Source organism: Ptychodera flava, assembly GCF_041260155.1.
Source record: "Ptychodera flava strain L36383 chromosome 23 unlocalized genomic scaffold, AS_Pfla_20210202 Scaffold_23__1_contigs__length_28996876_pilon, whole genome shotgun sequence".
Taxonomy (NCBI): domain Eukaryota; kingdom Metazoa; phylum Hemichordata; class Enteropneusta; family Ptychoderidae; genus Ptychodera; species Ptychodera flava.
The window spans coordinates 2,419,419-2,433,902 of record NW_027248277.1 but is presented as its reverse complement, the minus strand read 5'-3'; the positions used below and the strand labels follow the sequence as shown (position 1 = coordinate 2,433,902).

Here is a 14,484-nt window from a genome sequence, read left to right as displayed (position 1 = left end):
ATTCCCTTGTGAAATTCTTCCCAAAATATTATAATTGTAAGGGCAGCATATACGGGAAATAGGACCTGTTGCTCTTTCGTTAATATTTAGATGTGCAGCAAGGAAATACGGCGAAATTTTCAACATGACGCGGGAGGTGAAATTGACTCTCTGAACGCGCACTCCACGTATGTGTGGCGAAAATTCGGGACGCTATTACCGTACAAAATGGGGCGCCTCTGGGCCGTAGTGGAATATGACATCATCCATGATATTTGTAGAGGAATCACCGATTGACAGTCAGTTCACACCTCAAGTAAGGTATCTTTTCATATGGAAATGATTTCGAACCTACAGCGTTTGTGCCGGGGAATCTTGGCATTGAAAATCTTTTTTTAGTTCCACCATCAATACCATAAAAAATTTATTTATCTATATGATCAATTTTCAAGTACCATGCCAAATTATCATACAGTCGCATAATTATTAGGGATGCACACACAGAAAAAATAAACGTGCATCGCACAGTTCGAATCTGCTCACAGAAGTTAGACACTTCCTCTTATCAGAAATTTGTAAAGCCATATTTCTAAGGCAAGTTCTTGAATTGATTCATTTTTAAACACATCTGTGGACTTTTTGGATTTATTAGTCTGCCAGAAGTGGACTTGAGTTAATCCCACTCTGGCTAGGTCAGTGGCACCTGCTGAAGAGCACTAAAAATGACAATTATGAGAGAGTATGCAAATTGTGAGGTCCTGGTTACATTTTGCCAAATTGTAAAAAACTGAGCACTGATAACCTACCAAAAATGTTTGTTTATTTAAGGTACAAGACATATATGACCTAGATGCTTATATAAAAGTTTTATAAAATTGACATTACTGAATTTTACACTAGCTCTGCATTAACGATTCATACTCTGTGATTTTCTCATAGCTGTTTTTCAGAATTATTCATCAGCATCAAACTTAGGACCAAGTTACCATGGAAACAGTGACATAGGAAATGATGAAAGCAGTGATGATGACAACTCCATTAGTGATGATACAACACAAGGGATGAGTTCAGAAAATGAAAAGAGAGTGCACAGTAAAGTTTTGTCTGTCTATACAGTCTGTGGTGAAAAATTTGACACACGATCACAGATGTCTAACCATCTTATGATGCTCACTTTGACCAAGAATTTCAATTTTTGTGAAAAGAAATTTTACAGTTAGGGTAACTTGGCAGGTCATTTAGAAGTCCATGGTGAGTCGTCAAAGGAATACACTTGCAAGAAAATGCAACAGAGTTTTCCACACCAAATCTGCTAGAACATAGCAAGCATCTTCGTAGGGACTTTACTGAGCCAGAATATATTTGCAATGTTTGTGGGCTTTGCTTCAAACTGAGTTCTCATTTATAAGCCCATGCTCTTATACTCATGAAAAGCCCATACTCAAATGTGAATTATTTCATTATGTTTTAGACTAAAATGTACTCTGAAGTCACACGTAAAGTCTGCACACAGTGATAAGATACCTTGGCAGTGTGATGTATGTGCCATGTGGATATTTATGTAAACTGAGGGAAAATCTATTTAAACGTACTTGAACACACAACAGGTATAGCCAGCATCTGGTAATGATGGTAGCCCGCTCACCATCAATAAAACATAAATATATGCAATAGTGAAATTGTTAAAATGAGTAATTTTGAGATGAAACCTTCCAGAATAAAATAGAGGAGATGTGTTTCTGTCTGTCTGCTTACAAAAATAGATTGTTTTAGTCAGAACTTTAAAGAGACAGCTCTGCTTCATGTGATGACAGTGTTTCTCTCTCTCTCTCTCTCTCTCTCTCTCTCTCTCTCTCTCTCTCTCCTGTCCTTGTCTTCATGCTGTATCACTCCTATAGTTCACCATCATATAATTTCAAAGGTGCTTCAATGAATACTGAGGATCACACAAGACAATTTGTATTACATGATGTAGTTCAATGTGTAAGGATCCTAACTTTATGTTTGGATGCTGGTACAGAATTATGATAACGTCAAGATTATATATCTTGTAGATTGCATTTTGCTTTATACAGTTTCCAAAATTCACAACACTCTGCCTTCAAGCATGCATGTGATGCTACAGTAGCTCATTATTTGGTGTAAGTGTGTCTTACCATGACAGCTGTGTGGCAAGGAATGTCTGACTTGTATTGTTTATATATGCGTGAAATAGTCATCCTGGTTGATGACTGATGAATTTACAACTTTGTATTTAAGGCTCCATAAGCTGTATCTTTTGGCTATTTTCTCAGAACTTTTGTTTTGTGGTTTCCCTACACTTTCTGCATTGAATCCCTAACTGTAATTTAATGCCAAGTATTTAGCATATCAACACAACCTATATGAGTATAATCTACATTGTTATTGTTGAAAATTGTATTCAAGTCCGGACTAGAATTCATTTGTAAACAATAAACAATGATCACTACACACATACAAGCTGTGTTGACAAAAAGAATACTCGAAATTTCAGCATGACAAACGGATTAGGGTCAGACATAGTAGTTGATATACAGAAGCAGAATACCGAAAAACTTGCCACAAGTTACAGCTTTGTATTTAAGGTACATTTTTTCTCCTTATTGCAAGAATCAACCTTTTTGTCATTCCAATATTTGTGAAAGTGACAGCATTACATTTGTTATATTTGCAGTATGTGTATATTAAACATGTTTTACATATATATTTCTCATTCGGTTGATTTTTCTTCTGTTGTGTATGTACCAGTATGTGTGTGTGTACAAAAGAGGAATTATGCAAATGCGAAACGTAACATAGGTTACTTTCACCTTATGGTTAACAATTTTCTGTATAAGTAATTCTCACTGCTGGAAATTGGTTTTATCTTGTGTTAACGGGCAAACTACAGGACACTGAAATGCATTATTGGTAAAAAGTTGACTTTGCACCACAGCAAGCATTTGAGATAGTGATTTAATAAAATGCTTTTAGTTTTAAGGTTATTCTGCTGAGATGCAGTGATAAAAAAACTGCCGTTAGGCATAATTGATTCAAAAATCCACGAATTGTTGGGATTTTCAGAAAGCTTGAATGAGGCTAAGGAAATAAAGTAATGAATAAATGAATGAATAAATGAATAATGAATGAATATATAAATAAATAAATAAGCATAGTAAATAGATAAACTTTTAAGTTTTACAATTTGTGGCAGAGCAATTCTGAAAATCCTGGCTAAAAAGGATTTAATGTTTGGTCTTTTTTTAGCTTGTTGATGACTGAAGTTATTTTTGGTGAAAAATAAAATATTTGTCTTTTGAAAACTTTATATAACACAAACTCGAGATCGGAAAAATAACCCTCAAAAAATTCATTGTATAGAGAAACAGTAAACTCAAATAATTAATATATTTTGACAAGTGTCTTTGGTATGAGATGGTTGAGAACAAGCACAGGGGGATAAGGAGTCATAGAAAGTGAAAAAGTCAATAAATTTATGAGTATGAATACAGTTGATAATATTGTTGATTTAGAGGGAGTACAGAAGGCGTATTAAACTGAAAGATCCATCAGTCACTCAACGGCACTCTCTACACTCCCTTCCCTTACAAAGGGGTAGTGTAGACAGCGCCCTCAGGCAACAGATTTTCAGTCCAAGGGAATATTGTGACCACAATGCTACAGGTGTAATTACATTGACTATATTTCTCAGGGTCTACTACAATACAATTTAGGCAATATGGCATACATGCTGATCATCATTTAGGATTTCAGTGCTGTTGGGTACTTTTGCAAGTATGCAATAGCGACAGAAATATGAGTAAATATTTATCAATATTGTTCATTATCATAAATATGTAAATAACAAGGTCTGTTACTACAAATGTGTGAATTTGGTATAAAAACTGATTATTCAGGATTTGAGTACAGTAGGGCTCCTTTGTAAGTATGCAATAATGACAGAAATATTAAATTTTTATCTACTGTATTAATAATCATAAAGTTGTATGACTAATAGTGCCGTATCCCCTGAGGTATAACTGGCAGATAGAAGTCTGGATCTAGGAACCATAAAATACAATTTCCTCTATACAGTGAATTTATCATTTACAGTTCCATGGACTAATGGGTATCTTGCTCCTTGGTAAAACTGCACACCATGAGACCACTATTGCCAAATAAAAAACAATGTGGATGTCTCACATCTTAGAGGGCCCTCCCATAGTTCATAAAAGAACTCCTAGGATTGTTATTACTTGATGTGGACCCAGTATTTTACAGTCTTGTGGATAAAACTGCAACAGAAGACTAATGAATGTACTCTGATACTGGTCTTTGAGTGACCAACATCTCTGTGGTTTGATTAGCGCTGACAAAGAATACACTTAAAAAACTTGACATATTGAAATGTTGAATCAAAGTTTTTATCCCTTTTGATTATAGAAATAAAAGGTGTCACCCTGACCATTAACGTTTATTTATGGGCTAGAGCAAGAGAAAAGCCAAAAATTAACGGGGAAGGCTTGCCGAGCCCATTAATTTTTGGCTTTCCGCTCGCCCGCGACCGTAAATAAACATTAATGGTCAGGGCGATGTCTGTTACTTCCATTATATTATCAACAAACCCAAGAAAACCATCAAATTTATGACAACTTCCCACGTGAAAGACAATGGAACACCATTGTGGTGTATTTATGATCAGTCACATGGTTTAGCTTGACCAATTAAAATGCAACTGACAGGGAACGGTAATATAATGTGTAGATAGGGTCAGTTGACTGACTGGTTTCTGAGTTCATCGTTTTCTGAGTGATATACTCAAGGACACAGGAAACATAGGGTTATATGAGTTGTTCATGATAAAATTTGAAACAGCCTCATTTGTTGTCTTTTATGGTTTAGTAAATACACTACAATTATTTGTTGTTATTGTTGTTGTGTTGTTTATATTTGCCAAATCAGTATCATCATACAAATGTGTAAAAAAGATAGCATTATCATTTTGTTTATTTCAAATCATCTTTTATATGGAGATGGATAGCATGACATCCTCAAACCTCTAAATTCCCAAATGCAATCCATGGTTGACTACATTTTGACTATTTTGATAAACACAATGGATGAAACTCTCCGAATTTTCTTTCTTAGATAATAAATTCATATTACATGTAGTGGTTCCAGCGAACGTCAAAGAACACAATATTCTTGGTCATACAGTGAATGCATTCATAGATGCACTGGAAATATTACTTTATGAGACTAAAAATACAAAACACATGAAATGAAAAACATTAAATTACTTTGATTTTGGCTCAATTTTTGACAGACCACATACTGTGGGGGGGGGGGGAGTTTCTTTCATATTGGACGTCAGAAGACAGCCGGACTTGAAATAGTTAGCAATAAACACGTAACTATTTACTGAAAACATTGGACAGAGGATCTAGAACTCCTCAAATTACATGGAAAAAACGAGCGGTAAGCCAAACGTGGAAAACCTCGCTTTTATTTCCCAAAACGGCGGGAAAGACAGCACAGAACTTTGTATCAAAGTTAGAATAAACATGAACGTCATTTGCTAATTCTCCAAGGTCATGTATGGAAACAAATAGTGGTTTTCAATGACGTTCGCACGGTGATGTCAAACAAGTTTAGAATCCTATTTAAACATCAAGCTATAGCATACAAAATATGCAGTTTATGAAAACATAACAAAAACACTCAACAATTTCAAACTTTCACTACACATACCTCTTGCGAAGGCTTAAGTATTTTTCAAACAGAAAGCACCATTTTGCCTTTCAATTCTTCACTTTATTCCCACTGCAAAGAGTAAATACATTGAGTATCCTTCAAATTGTGGAAACATCTCTTGATAAACATATTGAAATATTCTCATTGAAAGGGTACAACCCCTCAAATGAAATGGTATGGCCCTATTGCCAAATAATATCAAAAGTAACACACTTGTATTTTGCTACACATATCATACGAATACAAGAAATGAGGTCAACCTCCACGTATAATACAAGGGTTTACAATGTGAAATATCTTCAATATTTTGTATTACATCATACCTGTATATTGATGGCGCAAATGCAGTGATCTGATTGGTCGAGACGCAAAAAGAATTGAACCACGCCTGGCAAGCACGCGAGCTCTCATCAAGGACAAAAATCCTTTTTATGACATTCCATGCCATCATTTCAATATACTGTTATGATATAATAGCAATAAATCACACCCAGCAAAGGTATACCACTCGATTTTGACCAGTTCACTTCGTATATGCACGAGCTATATATAATTTTGACCAGTTCACTTCATATCTACACTCGCTACCGCTCGTGCATATATGTCGTGGTATACTGTCGCTGGGTGTGCTTTATTTCTTAAATACATCATGGTGAGTCTGTATTTTGCGTTGTTGCTGTGACACTCATCAAAACAGCAAAATGTCACTCAACACAAAATGTATGAGTGCATTAACTTAGTGTCATAACCCTGAATATTCAGCAAAATATGGCTATACTTGGTCAAAGTTGGAAGATCTGTTGTGTAGTCTTATGATAAACCAATTCATTAGAATGGGTTGACCTTATGTGCACTTTGACCTTTGACATGCCCACAAACTTTCTGCTACAAAGTTCACACTGCAAGACATGACCCTCTATCTGTTGTGTACTTTCATGTGTTTTGTCAAGTTACCTTTAAGTTTACAGGAATACCCACACAGCTGACACTGATGAGGTCTTTCATCAGAATGGGCTGATATCATGTGCACTTTAACCTTTGACCTACTTAAGAACTTTCTAGGGCAAAGTTCACACTGGTGTGATTGATAAATGTCTTTGTTATGAATTCGCGAGTGCACCAAAAGCTTTGAGCGGTGTTTAAATTGTTTCCCGCAGACCTCACACTGTACAGGGCATTCACTGTGTGTTTGTCTCAAGTGGCCATGAAGTAGTGTCTTAGTGTGAAAACCTTTACCACACTTCTCACAGATGAAACGATTGATGTTGTCCTGATGATGTCGTGCTATGTGTTCATTTAAGTTACTTGGAAATGCAAACTCCTTCTTGCAATCTGTACACTGATGTTTAAACTGAATGTGAAATCGTTGGATGTGGGTGTTCAGAGAAGTAGAACTGACCAAATGCTTACCACAGAATTTACAGTCAAAGGCTTCACTGTCACTATGTCGTTTCATGTGAACGTTAAGTTGATATTTTGTAAAAGTCGTATATTCACAGTAGTTGCACTTTAATTCTGAACGGACATGTCTCACTTTGTGGTCTCGTAAAGACGGCAATGATGTATATGTGGCTCCACATGTTTTGCAAGTGAAAACATTTCCATCCACTTCATGACCCTTCAAATGATCATGAAACGTTGAACGATGCAAGAACTGTTTTTCACAGACATGGCACTCATACACAATTAATTCTGTCACATGGTGATTCAGCAAATGTTCTTGCCACTCTCTGTATGGAAACCTCTTTCCACAAAATCGACATTTCCTTTCAGAGCAAGCTGCTCTCTGTCCGTGAACTTCTAATTTGCTGGAACTCTTAAACGACAATCCACATCTTTCACATAAATATACTGCATTATTGTAAGCATCTGTGAATATTTTGTTTACTTTTTCTCTGTGATGTTCAAGATCTTTTTCTGAAGTTATCTTTGGACGGGTATGACGTCTCCGCCCAGGAACTACTCCAGTATTTTTCCTGTGTTTTTCCTTGCTACTCAAATTCTTCTTCTTTCTGGTCTTTTTCGCCTTCGTCCTCTGTTTTGGTGTCATTTTACTTTTCTTTGACATGTCTGGTTTGTGAACAGTGCCCTCTTGTGTTGAAAAGTTTACTTCCTTTGTCATTATTTCAATGTTTTCAAAGACCTTTCCAACATCATTATCAAGGGGACTCTTACCACTTTCTTCATCATCACTCTGGTTGCATGGCAACAAAGCTACATCACTTCTATTCCTATTTGCAGTGCTTATTGCTTTATCATTCACATCTGATATTGTTTCCGTGTCAGAATTCTCCCAATGTTCATCAGTTTCCATGGAAACAATAGTTGTCCTTTCCTCTTCATCAAGAGTTGCAACATCTGATTCAGAGACATACTGCTGTTTTGTGTGTTTGTTGTTAGACACTTTTCTTGTCAAGTCAGCTACCATGGCACTATAAATATCATTGGTTGCAAGGCATTCACCCATTCTAACTTTTTCATTAACAGTTGTCATGGAGATTGTATCATACAAGCAATGGGATGTCTGTACCATTTCACACTTTATAGATTGATTACTTTGCATATAACTGTCCATCTCTTGTTGTTTACTTCTGTACAATATTTGTTGACTAGTTCCATTGTCTTCTGCAATCCAAAAGTTTGGTTGTGTCTGAATATTTTTCCTCATTCTGGGAACATCCCGTTGTTTTATTTTCAGTCCAGATGAGCAGAAATCTTTAATGAAGAATTCACTTCCCATAAAATTGGAACAGATTCCATCTTCTGAGACAAGGATAAACACCTGACATCCAAGCTTTTCCATTAATTCTTCACCCTGGAAAAAGTTAGAACAATAGATTTGAATAGAACTTGTACTTGATTGAGATACTGTGCATGTAAAACAAGATGAAGTATTCATGGCTTGTCATCTGAATTGTAGATCCAAATCAATTTTGTCAAAATTACTGCCTATAAGGTTCAACTTGTGAAAAGAACAGTACTAATTGGAAATGTTTGAAGAAAATATTCGCACCAGAACATGCAAAGCATCATGGGTGTGTTGTCAATATCAAGTCATTATCCTACTCCTAATTTAAGAATGTTCAAACACTCATTATCTGTGAACATGGCATCTATATGTGTAAACTGCATTGTTATTGTTTACGTTTGAATTTGAGTCTAGACCAGAATTCAACTGCTAACAATAACAACACAGTTTACACACGTACAGGCTGAGTGGACAAGTTGAATGCTGTATATATCAACATTCTTTAGGGAGTAGAACAAGAAATTATCTTTGACATTAAAAACAAAAATATAGAAAAAAATCATAAAAAGTTAGCATTACTGGCCCTTTAAGTTCCACCACAAATAAACCTAAGTACTTATTGAGTCAGCTGTCATAACATTAAAGTGTTTAGATTACCCTGCTAGCGCAATCTAGCGTCAGAGTTCATCAAACAGATGTGACCAAACTTCTGATAGAGTTTTTGCTGTGTTATTTTCATACACATCAGCCGTTGAATTGGTGATGAACATGAACAATTAATATTAAAAGCTGACAATTTAGGACGATAATTTTTCCAACACTATGATTATATATACAAATGAGTCTATTACATGTGTTTTCAGGTATAATTTCACAATAGAATGAACATAGAACAACCCTATCTACTATATTTGAACTGCAAGATAGCAAAATAGCCCTGATCACAAATGACGTCATTTTTCTTTAATTAATATGCAAAATCTTTGTCTGCATTTTCCGCAAAAACGGTCAAAATAAAACCTGTGTTACCATGAACACTAAAAGTTTAACTATAGTGGTAAATCATAATTGTAAATAGTTTTAGACCAACACATGGAAAGAAGAAGTGTTTTCACCCAAAAAAGCCAATAATTAGGCTGAAATATTGCATATTTTATCACAAATTTCAACAACGCTAATAACTTCAATCTGCCCCAGGAACCTGTGTATGCAATGAGACAAGTGGGGTCTTTTCTACTGAAACTGGCAATGTACAATTCTGTTTATTTCATCAGAGTTTGAACAAATCTGACATCATCCAAAAGGAATCTATATACCCAATTTCAAAGTGATCAAATTCTGTGAAGTTTTCACCAAAAAATGCACAATTATTCCATTTTTCATTCGTTTGAGCCTTTTACTGATTCTTGATTCTGAAATCAAATGTCTGCCACTTTCAGTGTTTTCATTCATTTCTGTAACTTCCTGGTCAAAGCACCAACCCCCAACCCCCCAACCCCCCTCCCCAAATCATCCCTGCGAGGCAGGACTGTCTTACCGGCTGTTCATCCCACTACAAGTGCAGCCAGTAATAACACCAAACCCCTAGGTGCAGTACTTTAGCTCGAGGTTTTGCCTTGGTAATGTTTGCCATCCAACCTAAATGCCCAAGCAAAACTTCGAGCTGCAGTGCTGCAGCACGGTTACTGTACCTCACCCAACCCCTAGCCCTGGGTATGATGCTGTGTTCTGACGTTACACACCGGGAACACACAGCATCGTACGCAGATCTACCAAACCCCATACCAGTGAGAGATAAGGCCTGGGCCACGCGCCACGGTCCCTCCACAAAACCGTGGTCCACCGCAACGCGGACTGTTGCAACTGTGTATGTGATTAGCACCTTTGAACAAAAGTGCTTCTTGACCGTTTCTGGAGGGACCTTGCTGCGAAAACGAGCCCTGCCACTCATGACCTAGCTACCCGAGTGGCAAAGGCTACGGATTCGCAGCAAGGAGGGACCGTGCCTGGGAAAAAGGTGTTTCTGTCGAAGAGAACAACTGCCAAGTCATAGATCGATCTTGCTGCGAAAACGAGCCCTGCCACTCCTTGACGTGTTCTGCTGGGAGTGGGCCTACCACTCCAATGACCAAGCTACCCGAGTGGCAGAGGCTACGGATTCGCAGCAAAGATCGATCGGGCCTTTCCTCCGTTATACATAGGAAACCCAATTGTAACTACAGTTATTTTGGCACCCCATGGCCACGGTTGGTTATTTCTGTTTTCCAAAAGCATGACGAGAAATGTATTTTGTCTACATGGAGATGCAAGTGAATCGTCGGTCTCTTTCAAGTCCTACAAGTAACCATGGAGGTAGTAGCTACTACATCCATGAAGTAACATTAACCCTCATGTGTAAACAACTTTCTCGAAGTCTCTCTCCATTCCTCATTTACTTCCGCTTGGAATCTTGCTAACATGTCTTCAGAACTGTACTTACCCTATCAAAGAGTGAGTCTATCATGACCGCCCTTGATAAAGTTGAAGTTTTCGAGATATGCCACGCCATGGTTGATTATACGAGATATATCTCGGAGGTCCTCGGCTTGACTTGACAAGAGCGTCATGCAAGACAATGCAGAAAACAGACTCAACTTTGAACTCTTTATTTGAACCCCAAAAGGTAACACGCGATGCTGTTTGCGCATGCTTCAGGAACTCCACGGTGCGGTGCTAGCGCTTGGTGAAAGCACAATCTCTGAAGCTACCAGTTTTTAAATTGGAAAAGCTCTTGATTTTCGATAGCCAGTGTAGAACCACAGGGAAGCCAGAGAAAAACGAATAAACAAGCGTATAAATAAGTAAATAAATAAATAAACCAAAACACAAACACCTACAAACACATAAATAAATATAAACAAACAAACATACAGACAAACAGAAACAAAGATAAATAAACATACAATATCATAGAACATTGAATAAATAACAACAAACAAACAAACAACAAATGTATACACACACGCAGATGTCCCCGTGGGAAATTATAATGCTCGATGCTAAAGCAGGGCGTTATAAATAAAAACACAAAATTACTTCAAGTAAAAAGTAATGATATCTGTTACTTAAGTTTCATGCATCCTGCAATCATCAGACAGAAGTACTTGAAGTAATTTTGTGTTTATATATAAATATATATATATATATATATATAGGATAAAGCCCGAGTACGAGGGCTCTTCTGGTATATAAAGTCCAACCCAACGATAAAATGTCGAGGCCGCAGGCCGAGACATTTTATCGTAGGGTGGACTTTATATACCAGAAGAGCCCGAGTACGAGGGTTTTATCCGACTTAAAAACTATCGCCCCTAACTGATATATTTTCGTTTTCAATGTGTTTATGTCAACCGTCCCCTTTGTCAATGTAACATGTTTAGGATATGAATTAAACTTTTATTTGTGAAATAGCCTTCCAATGTAATGGAACATCCTATAAATGCCCCAGGGCACATTATATAAATGCCCTAGGGCACAGCAGATTTTGTGTTGCAGCTGGTTTCCGCTGTGTTACCAAATTTGAATATTAAAACGTACCAGATGTCTACAGAATATGACATGTTCACTTTTGATTGGACAGTACTTTACTACGGCGCTGTCATTCGTTTCTGGAATTTGGTGACCAAGGCTTTATGAGTAGATAAAACACCCTGAATTGAGCACTCTGATTGGTCAATCAACAGTAGATAGTTTTTAAATATATATATTATATATATATATATATATATATATATATATATATATATATATATATATATATATATATATATATATATACGAAGTATGCGGTTCGACTTGTCCGATACAAAGTGCTCAATACAAAAGTAGAGCGAGATATATAAGGGATGCTGGAGAATTGATTTTACAATGTCATCTCTACAACGTTGTTTCGTGAGTCGCGAAACTCACTCATCAGGAGACTAGACTGGAGTGAATCTACATGGGCTAAACATCGCTGGTTACACAGGTGGTGGAATTTTGGTTGAGATTGACAGTTGTTGCATAACAATATATGTAGATGTATATATATGTAGATTCATTCCAGTCTAGTCTCCTGATGAGTGAGTTTCGCGACTCACAAAACAACGTTGTAGAGATGACATTGTAAAATCAATTCTCCAGCATCCCTTATATATATATATATATATATATATATATATATATATATATATATATATATATATATATATATATATATATATATATATATGTATAGCATATTGAAAAAAAAAGATTGAAATGATTGACTGAACAGCTCATGCAATAATCAACATGCGACAGCAGTACCACTACTCACTATTTTTCCCAAGGATTAGGACATTACAAGGTTCATGTTCCAGGCACACATGACAGTATTCTATTGAAAATCAAAACTGGAATTTGTAATCAGCTAAATGTGAAGAAGATGAACAGAAAGCTGAAAGTGTGAAAATGGAGAAATGAAAAAGTCATTCTCGATGTTGCAAAGGTTCTTGATGACAACAGGCAGAAAGTACTTGGAAAAAATTTAAAGCAGGGTAAAGTTCTGTTCAAAAGCCCATGTAGCTCGCCAGCAGAAATGTCACCTCTGAATCAATCAACAGACGAGACAACGGTAATAGGCACTGGTAAATCACTGAAATCATCAATTCGAGCAGGTAACTTGGAAATTTTGTCTCTCCTTTGTTTAGTTTTGAAGAGCAATAATTGGATGTTCGATAATTTTCTTTCAGTAAATCGTCAATGTCGTTTTCGTGTGTTCTTTGTCCAGATTTACTTCAAAATCAATTTGAGGCAAAATTAATGTAATTTTCACATAAATATTATGTACAGTACAAGATTATGTAATTTCCAGTTTGACTCTAAAACAGGTTTTGTCAGAGTTGTTACTAAGCAGGGCGTACAGTTTGTATTCAGGATATCTGGCAATCGCCGAGCGAAGTGAAAAGTTCCTTGTCAAACAAAAGTAGTAGAAAGTATTCGACTCGTGAGGGCGCCCTTCTACACAGCCGCTCACCTGCAGTGATGGTCGTGTAAATTTTACACCTTGACACTTGTTCACTACGCCAATCTATTGCTTTGTAAATCTAGATACCAGGAAAGAAACCCGTCTTTGCTTGAAGTTTGTAAAAACGAAAATTGAGGGAAAACACTTGTGTGCGGCAGTATGTTTTGACTAATCTGTTCGTAGGTGTAATACATGTATGTCCATACATCAAGTTTATGAAAGGAAAGTTCATTTTGATGAACATACATAGTAAACAAACTGTCAGCCATGCACTCAGATAATGAGCATACATCTGACTTCACTCAGACCAGATCCCTCGAACCAAGTGAATTATATGAGTAAAAATTATTCATGCTTTGTACTGTAGATATATATACTGCAATATTTTGTAGCCATCGGGCCGTGCGCTAGTTTCTTCTGTCGTGTGGTAGGGCCGCGCGGCGCTGCGAATCCGTAGCCTCTGCCACTCGGGTAGGTTGGTCATTGGAGCCTTGCTACGAAAATGAGCCCTGCCACTCCTTGACGTGTTCTGCTGGGAGTGGGGAGACCAACCTACCCGAGTGGCAGAGGCTACGGATTCGCAGAACACGTCAAGGAGTGGCAGGGCTCGTTTTCGCAGCAAGGCCGCGCGGCGCTTCACAGTCAACACGACAGGCGAAACTGGTGCTCGGCCCGAGGGCTAAAGTATTATTGCAGCTAGGTTTAGAACCGTGCGTTATTCGTCTTTATTATGGTTGCAAGCGAACCTTTGTGGTCAAATATAAAGACGATGTCTATAATTTCAAATGAAGGTCATAATTTACAAAGTGACCCTTCGATTAAACGTCAGAACAGAGACGGCCGCGATGTACAGTTTGTATGTATGTTCATCAAACGAACTTTCCTTTCGACTAATATCACATTTCATCTTGTGTGTAAACGAACCGTCACAGCAGAGTCAGCTAGACACAAATGTTCAGTCGAGTCGTGCCGCACA

General features: G+C 37.1%; 1 protein-coding gene and 1 long non-coding RNA gene across 5 annotated transcripts in view; one reads left to right on the top strand and one right to left on the bottom strand.

The window, feature by feature from the left end:
* Positions 1–14,484, top strand: part of LOC139123485 (uncharacterized) — a 71,186-nt gene that overhangs the window by 26,967 nt on the left and 29,735 nt on the right. The window lies entirely within an intron of this gene.
* Positions 5,470–11,106, bottom strand: LOC139123466 (zinc finger protein 37-like). The gene is made up of 2 exons (XM_070689618.1): positions 10,962–11,106; positions 5,470–8,548 (listed from the first exon to the last, which is right to left on the bottom strand). The coding sequence occupies exons 1-2, from the start codon at positions 11,028–11,030 to the stop codon at positions 6,650–6,652; spliced, it is 1,968 nt and encodes a 655-aa protein (XP_070545719.1). The 5' UTR covers positions 11,031–11,106; the 3' UTR covers positions 5,470–6,649.

Coding starts and splice junctions, on each gene's coding strand:
- LOC139123466 (XM_070689618.1), bottom strand. CDS start 11,030: ATGGCGTGGCATATCTCGAAAACTTCAACTTTATCAAGGGCGGTCATG. Junction 8,549..10,961: donor TAGACTCACTCTTTGATAGG/GTAAGTACAGTT, acceptor AACTTTTTCCAG/GGTGAAGAATTAATGGAAAA.